Source organism: Podarcis vaucheri (assembly GCF_965113315.1).
Source record: "Podarcis vaucheri genome assembly, chromosome: 3".
Taxonomy (NCBI): domain Eukaryota; kingdom Metazoa; phylum Chordata; class Lepidosauria; order Squamata; family Lacertidae; genus Podarcis; species Podarcis vaucheri.
Window position 1 is genome coordinate 123,856,403 of NC_138761.1, and position 8,576 is coordinate 123,864,978.

Genomic DNA, 8,576 nt, shown 5'->3' on the forward strand with positions numbered 1-8,576 from the left:
ATGCAACTTGACCGGACAGGGTTCTAGCACTCTCCCGCCCCAGCCCTGCTCCCACAGTGGTGTCTAGCTCCTTCTGAATATGAATGATTTTATCTGCAAAAAAACTTTGCAAAATCGTTGCAGGAGATCTTGGGGTCTTTACAAGGCCCCGGTGGTAAAGGTGGTTCCGTTAAATTGCGGACCACCTGAAAGAGTCTCCTGCTACTATTTTCTGCAGATGCAATAGAGGCGGTGAAGAAAGTCTTCTTTGCCATCGCTATTGCCACTTGGTAGGCTCGACGTTGAGCTGTAACCTGTGTCCGGTCAGATTCGGAGTGAGTTTTCTGCCACCGACGCGCTAGCCGTCTCAGCGATTGTTTCATCGCCCTCAGCTCCGTGGAAAACCACGGGGCTGTCCGGGCTCCATGCAATCGGAGAGGGCGCTTCGGAGCCAGACAGTCGATAGCCCTGGTTAACTCCGCATTCCAGCGGGCCACTAGGGAATCAGCTGGAAGGCCATCAACTTGGGATAACGCATCCCCTACCACTCTCTGGAAACCCTTTGGATCATTAAGTGGCGGGGCGGACCATGCGAATTGGTCCCACCTCCCTGCAGAGGGGAAGGGTCATGGAGAAGTCCAGTTGCACCAGGAAGTGATCTGACCATGGCACTTCTTTGGTTTCACATTTACTTAGTGTCACTTTTACTAAATTGCCATCGACTGCTTGAGGACATTTTAAAGCACATTAACCACCTGGAACAGGGAAGCAATGGCAGAAGACTTCCCACACCCCAAAAGTTTGTTCCAAATAAGGGCCTGGGCCAGTTGGAAAAGGCCCTGGAAGGGAGCAGGCCCTGCAGTCCTCACCCAGCCGAGTGACTGGGTTTGTTTGTTATAATCAACTGGGTTTGTTATAATCAACTGTTTGTTTGTTTTAATTGTAAAAAATAGATTACCGTGACTGAAAAGCTTCCGCTGAGCCGGGCATTTTCATTGACCAACTTCAGAAGTCTTGTGTAAGTGGGATCTTCATATTCAAATCGCTTGTCTAGTAGTATGGCCACTATTATATTAGCAACAGCTGCATTCATAATTGTGGTGGTCTCAAATGGTTTTCCTATACATAAATATGACAGTGAAGCAAAAATATTCTGTTTAAAATGTGGGATGTAAAACACATAAGAGACGAGTACAACATTCCTAGAATGGACATGCTAAGTCTGTTCTTTGTTGCCTTAAATCCCTAGTGGCAGCTTCCCTATGTGTAGACCTCATTTAACAAATAAAGTGATCCTAAGTGCTGCTGGATGTGACCATAGGTGGGCTAAGAAATGCTTGGAAGTCACAGGAGTTATTGCAGTACAATCTGCACGTTACAGGAACAGACCAATTGCAGGGAACCCTGGGAGCTGTGCTTCTGGAAGTTAGGAATATGTAACACAATAGTCTTGGCACCTTTAAACTATGGTAATGTAGCTATGCACCAGAGGAAAACACCAACTCACCTTCATAAGATTCAAATTTCTTTATCAGGACACTGCATTCCTCAACAATTCTATCCTCTATGGTCCTCTTTCCCATTCCATAGTCCCGCAATGTGCTTAAAGCAAACCGCCGCATCACTTTCCAGTTTTCACCATTAGAAAAAACTACACCTGAGGAAATAGGAGGGAGGAAAGGTTTCATGTCTGCATGGCCATTGTACAAAAATATCAATAAATTGTGTTCTGCATTTCTTTCATGGAACTGAGAATGGATCCCAGCTATTCCCCCATTCAGACTTCTGAGCTTTGACAAAGTAGGTGGCAGCTGTGCCATCAGAGCAAGAACTGAGAACCCATTGATCAATATTTTCCATTATAAAGTGTAGGCTAGAGTGGAGAGTGGTTTTTACATGTCAGGCGTCCCAGCAGAACTCAGCTTCTTATTTTGTATTCCATTATGCCTCCTTCATTTTTCTTCTCTATATAGTCTGGGGCAGAAAATGGTCAGTCAGTTTCCCCTTGGTGTGTGGCATTACTTTTCCATGTGACTATTATTCACAGTCCTCCTGTCTCATTCTCCCCCTCCTCTACAATATGACTGTTTGGAAGAAGGTGGGAATGGGAAAGGTTTGCTTTAACTGGTCTCCATTTTTGTTTCTTCAACAGAGCACCACTTATCCACTGAAAGTCAAAACCAAAAAAAGGCTGACCTGGTCCACTCTTTTTAACATTTTAGCTTGATCTGCAGAAATCCACAAGTGACACTTTTTGTGACACATTCTCAGCCTAATGTATTCAGATACACTATCAAAGGCACTGAGGTGGGTTGAAAAATTCACAAGGATTTCCCTCACAGGAAACAATGGATGTTGTTGACTTGCTTCGCAAACACTCATCTTACAAACCATTTCTTGGGAACAGATTGTGTTCACCTGGTGGGACCAGTGTGTGTTTGCAAGCATTACCAGTTCCAGTAGAAAGGGAGGTGCCTCACCAAAGCCTTGTGCAAGCTCTTGAAATAATGGAATGATGGGCCTGTCAGCAAATGCGTCCGCCTGATTAACCAGAGCCTCCTTTACTGTCTCATATCCTGTCAACACCACAGTTTTCTGGGGTCCCATTTGGATGCTGAAGACAGGGCCATATTGCTTTGACAACTGGAATTCAACAGAAGAAAAATTGAGAAACAGAGTTCTGGCATACCTAAAGAATATATTAATGCAAATAGTCTCTGACCGAACCAAGACTGCATTCACTACCACGCAGTCTCAAATCTTCCATTCTTTTGCAAGGTGATTGAGCGGGTGGTTGCTGAACAACTCCAGGAATGTCTAGAGGATGCAGACCATTTGGATCCCTTCCATTTGGGATTCAAGCCTCATCATGAAACTGAAACTGCCTTGGTTGTGCTGCTCGATTATCTCCAGACGGCTAAGGACTAAGGTGAAAGCTGTTTCCTAGTTCTGCTGGATTTCTCAGTGGCCTTTGATACCATTGACCATGACATACTTCTGGACCGTCTAGAGGGACTGGGATCTGGGGGCACTGTTATACAGTGGTTCCGCTCCTTTCTCCTGGGCCGTGTCCAGAAAGTGGTGTTGGGGGATGAGTTTTCAGGCCCCTGGGCTCTCACTTGTGGGGTATGCGGATAATAACCAGCTCTACCTCTCTTTTAAATAAAAACCATTGAAGGCGGTGAAGGTCCTGTGTGTGTCGGGGGGCGGTTGGAAGATGGATGGTGGCTGACAGATGGAGGTTGAATCCTGACAAGACAGAAGTACTGTTTTTTTGGGGGGGAGGCAGGCAGGTGTGGAGGACTCCTGGTCCTGAATGGGGTAACTGTGCCCCTGAAGGACCAGGTGTGCAGCCTGGGAGTCATTTTGGACTGTCCATGGAGGCGCAGGTCAATTCTGTGTCAACGCAGCTGTCTGGTACGCAGACTGAGACCCTATCTGCCAGCAGACTGTCTTGCCAGAGTGGTGCATGCTCTAGTTATCTCCTGCTTGTACTACTGCAATGTGCTCTATGTGGGACTACTTTTGAAGGTGACCTGGAAACTGAAACAAATCCAGAATGTGGCAGCTACACTGGTGACTGGGAGTGGCTGCCGAGACAATATACCACTGGTCCTGAAAGACCTACGTTGGCTCCCAGTACGTTTCCAAGCACTATTCAAAGTGTTGATGCTGACCTTTAAAGCCCTAAATGGCCTCGGTCCAGTATACCTGAAGGAACGTCCCCACCCCCACTGTTCAGAATGGACACTCAGGTCCAGGGCTCAGGGCCTTATGGCGGTTCCCTCACTGCGAGAAGTGTGGTTACAGGGGACCAGACAGAGTGCCTTCTTGATAGTGGCACCTGCCCTGTGGAACGCCATCCCATCAGATGTCAAGGCAATAAACAACTATCTGATTTTTAGAAGACACCTGTAGGCAGTCCTTTTAAGGAAAGTTTTTAATGTTTGATGTTTTATCATATTCTTAGTCTGTTGGGTGGCTGGGGAAACCCAGCCAGATGGGCAAAGTATAAATAATAAATTATTATTATTATTCAGTTGTGGCAGCACAAATATTTACTGGGAATAATCAGAAAACCAGAACAAATTAGGCAGTTGCAAAGATAAAAGTGATTATACCTTTAATGGCACCTCTCAAATCTAGTTTAGAAAGATAGGCTGAAGGAGGAGGCTAGGCAAGGTTTGCATTGGCACTTTTGCATCCTTGAAAATGGAGGCAGAGTCAAACGGGATTAGACACCAGACACCCCCAGACACCTTGTTCAAATTACCAGTTATAAATTGCAACTAGGTCCTATGATTGGGAAAGTTAAGAGGCGGTTCTGTAGCACACAAAGGGGAGATGAGATTTATAGGCTCTAAAAGAACAAAATGTATTCTATTATTGATATTATCATTATTATAATAATAATGCTAATTTTCTACTCCGCTCATCTGACTGGGCTGCCCCAGTACCCTTCAGCCTTGCCATGAGAAGCACTGGAATCTTTACCTTTAACATGGTTCTGTAAGGCCTCTTGCGATCCATGATGTGGAGATTCCCAATGAGAGGTAAAGGCCTCGGTCCTGGTGGAAGATTTTGGGAGCTCTTGTTCCAGAAAGTGCCCAGTTTCAAAACAAAGTAAACCATAAGGATAAAGAGGAACAACGCTGGAATCGGCTCCGTCCAATCCATTTTGTTTCAGGAAGCAATTTTTTTTTGCAGTGGTTATAATGAAAGCTACAGTGCAGTTTGGTCGAGGACAATGTCCTGCAACTGCAGTGAGCAGCATATATATTATGCTAGGTACTGTCTCGAGCTAATCATTAAACCATTATTAAACTCTCTTGAACCTGGCTGCAGACCTGTCACCCAGATTTTGTGTAAAATTAATCTGTTATAACGGGAGTAAAGGGCAGCATTGTGAAATTCTTTGGAGTAATCATTGAACTGCATTCAGGGATGGATTTCTGAAAGTGCAGCAGTATGGACTTCTGGAGAGGCAAGATGGCAAGCGCCAAGGTCAGCATGGAGCTCCTGAGGACCACAAGCACCAATGGCGCTGCCTGGCTGGTCCCAGCACCACTACCATGGCTGGGAGGGGGCGCATTATTTCATTAAAGGCGACGCCATGCATCAGAACAAAGCATTGCAAAGGCGTTTTTCTACCCTGCTGGTGCAATCGCCAATGGTTGTAGCCAAAACTAATCGTTGTATCCATAAAAGAGACGAGCTCAAAACAGTGACTTTTCTTTTTGGTTTCTCTGGAGTGTTAGAGAGAGCCTGTTTTACAGGCGCGAGGGCCTGGTTCTTGCTCCGTGCATGCAGAAGAGTCAGGAAGGGGCGAGGGAAGGAGGGAGGCCGGCCACCAGCTGGCGGGTGGATGGGAGGGGGCACTTTTCATGGCCCACCGACGCCCCTTCCTGGCCCGCCCCTTGCAGCCCAAGCAGGAAGGAAGCGAAGCACCAAGCGGGCAAGCAGGCGATCCGTGGAGCAAGGCCTGTCCTGGATGATGGGGCAACCCGCCCATGACTCCCAAGCCTACAGTGAGCCGGGGGAGGGGAAGCTTTGCTACTTTGCCAGCGGCCCCGACAGGCGTAGGCTTGGGAGTCGCGGGCAGGGATATGCATGCAGAGTGTCACCCTCCCTCAGGATGTCACCTGGTGTGGCCCACCCCCACTGCACCCCCTTGCTCAGCCCCTGAGCAGAGCTCCAAGGCCTGGGGGCCTCCAGAGCCCAACAGAAAAATACCAAAGACCTCCATATAAAAACCTGGCAACCAAAAGGCTAACACTGTCTAAAAGACTTCTTCAAAAACAACAAAACTACAGTGCAGATTGGTCAACAACAGTGTCTACCAACTGCAATGAGCAGCCAATATATTATGTTACATAAAGCGAATCATTAACCATCCCTCTGATTTTTTTTCTTCACAACTATTCAGTGCTGTACATTGGATGATTTGCATTTCAGTTTAATGTATACTCAAGTGGGTGGTGCTTACTTGCAGAAACTAATGCTTTCCAGAACATAGCTGTCAATCGTCCCTTATTTGGTGGGAAAGTCCCTTATTCCAGCGCTGTGTCCAGCTGCTGTCCCTTATTGATGATGTCCCTTAAATTTCCCGGGTTTCAAAGGAAGTAGCTCCTCTCCCTCCCTCCCTGCCGGCCAGGGAGGAAGGAGGCTCTAACTGTGTTGCTTGGCTGTGTTGCTCACCCAATAAGGAGTCTAAGAACGACTGGGGGTGTAGCTTGCATGCTTTGTGCCGATCAAATCGGCCGCGTTGCCTGGGGACTCGCCTTTGCTCAGCGCTTCCCAGCGGAGAGGTGATGGTGGTTTTCCTTGCTGCATCCCCTTGGCCGGGTTGCTGCGCTGTGGGAACCACCGCTTGAGGCTTCGTTTGGCTGCTGGTTGACTAAAATCCCTTATTTTGGTTGCTGATCCCTTATTTTCAAGGCTGCTGGTCCCTTATTTTCAAATCTGCAAGTTGACAGCTGTGTTCCAGAACAGATCCAAATGCTCTTGAAGGCAGTGAACTCATCACTCAGGATTACCTGTCAACTTAGTTTGTTTGTTACACTGGGAGTAGAGAGCAGCATTGTGAAATCATTTGCAGATGAAATTGTTCCACTTTATTTAGGTACGACTGCATTGTGTCCAGTATTTCCTGAACTTTCTCCCATTGAAACACTCACACATATTTTTCTTTTTAGCATAGTTTTTATTCATTTTCATCTTGAAATTGTTGAACATGATGGCATTAGGATATATCTTTGTATACATTAGCGCATATGACATGCAACAATGTGAGCAAGGAAGGATAATAACTGAGCAGTACATCCTCTCATAGTGCCTAAATCCATTCCTACAAAGGTTATGGGGCCCAGTGAAGACAAAAATCAAAGTATTATACTGGGTGTGGCTGGATTTTCTTAAGAGAGAAGAGAGATTCAAAGTGGGCATTTTTTCTATTTCCTGGTGAGCACATGGTGATTTCCACTGACTCCAATGTGAAAGGGATTAGCGCCCTCTTCCCTCTCAGAGCAGTAGCTAGTCCAGATACAGAGAGAAGATGGCTGTTTTATTCTAAGCCAGAAACAGAAAGTCACTTAACTAACTGACAGCATGGAGATGCCAAAGGCAAACCCATCTATTACTACAGACTTTTTAAAGAACCAGGAGGAAACAAAGCCATTGCCTGACAACAACAAATACAGGTCAGCAATACTTTTATACCTGACCGTGACATGCAGGTTGGTTATATCAAATGCAGTGATTATTCTGAGCAGAAAAGTGAAAGTTCCTACCGAACACGACTGGACAGCTATCAAGAGAGTTGTCAGACATCTAAATGGTATAATGAACTGTAAATTAAAGTTGCCAACTTACTGTGATCCTGAACTGGTAGGTTACATGGACACTGAATGGGCTGGGGGTGCAAAAAACTATAAATCTGTGGGTGGGTATGTCTTTATGTCTGCCAATGGTCCAATCTCCTGGGGTAGTTATATACAGAATTGTATAGCCTTGTCTCCTGCAGGATCCAAATACATTGGAGCCATCCTGTCTGAACTAGTTAAAGCCAAGCCAGACTGGTGAGCTCCGATTCTAGCGGAACTATTCACTGTGGTGGACAAAACTGGAATTCTGCCTAATTCATGGCAGAATTCCATAATTATTCCAATCTTTAAAAAGCGGGACAAAAAATTATCTTCGAACTATCGACCAATAAGCCTATTAAATATTGGGAAATTGTATGCAAAGCATCTATTATCCAAATTAACTACATGGCTTGACCTGAACATCATCATAGGCCCAGAGCAGTTTTTAGGCCAGGAAATCCACTTTACGTAACTGTATAGTGTTATCCCATTTAGCCACCAAGTACATGCGGCACCATAAGGAAGGACTATTTGTGGCCTTTTTAGAGCTTAAGGCTGCTTTTGACTCAGTCGACAGGGAGCTGTTATGGTCCAAACTGGAGACACTGGGCTTAGACCCCAGGTTACTTTACCTGATTAAAAAACTTTACTCAAATAATACCTGTCGTATAATAATAACTCCAGGATAACTCTGTGTCAGACCCTGTTGCTATAAATCAAGGTGTGAAACAGGGCTGTGTTCTTGCTCCCTCTCTTTTTAATCTCTTCTTAAATGACCTTGCCCCATTACTAAAACTGGTGGATGCTCACAGCCCAAAACTCAATGCATCAAAAATTCCCATTTTCCTATATGCAGATGATATGTTTCTGCTCTCACGGACTAGAATTGGCTTAAAGCATTTGTTAAATGGCTGTATTGACTATCTGTCTAGTATGAAAATGAGTATGAATTTTGACAAAAGCAAAATAATGGTTTTCAGGAATTCTCGTAAGAGATATATTTGGGTTTTTTGGTGGGAAACACATCCAGGAGATATTTGAATTCAACTACTTGGGGATCACTTTCCATCACAGGCTCCGGTGGTCTTCACACTGCACAGGGGCGGTAAACGCCAACAAGCTGTCCATGCGGGCCGTATTGCGCTTCTTTGCAACAAGAGGTAACCAACACATCCCTTCAGCCCTCAAGGCTTTTAATGCTAAAGCCAGAGCTCAACTGCTCTATGGAATTCC

General features: G+C 45.5%; 1 protein-coding gene across 2 annotated transcripts in view; it reads right to left on the minus strand.

Moving 5' to 3' along the window:
- The window catches only part of LOC309528769 (cytochrome P450 2K1-like), a 51,139-nt gene that overhangs the window by 23,309 nt on the left and 19,254 nt on the right, over positions 1-8,576 (minus strand). Inside the window, exons 1-4 of one of the 2 annotated variants that reach the window (XM_082216406.1) lie at positions 4,474-4,737; positions 2,460-2,622; positions 1,487-1,636; positions 938-1,098 (exon numbers count right to left, since the gene is read on the minus strand). In XM_082216406.1, the coding sequence (XP_082072532.1) occupies positions 938-1,098; positions 1,487-1,636; positions 2,460-2,622; positions 4,474-4,656 (657 nt within the window). In that variant the 5' untranslated portion in view covers positions 4,657-4,737. Of the gene's footprint in view, positions 1-937; positions 1,099-1,486; positions 1,637-2,459; positions 2,623-4,473; positions 4,738-8,576 lie in introns of those variants that run through there. The other variant, XM_082216407.1, reaches the window with a different exon arrangement.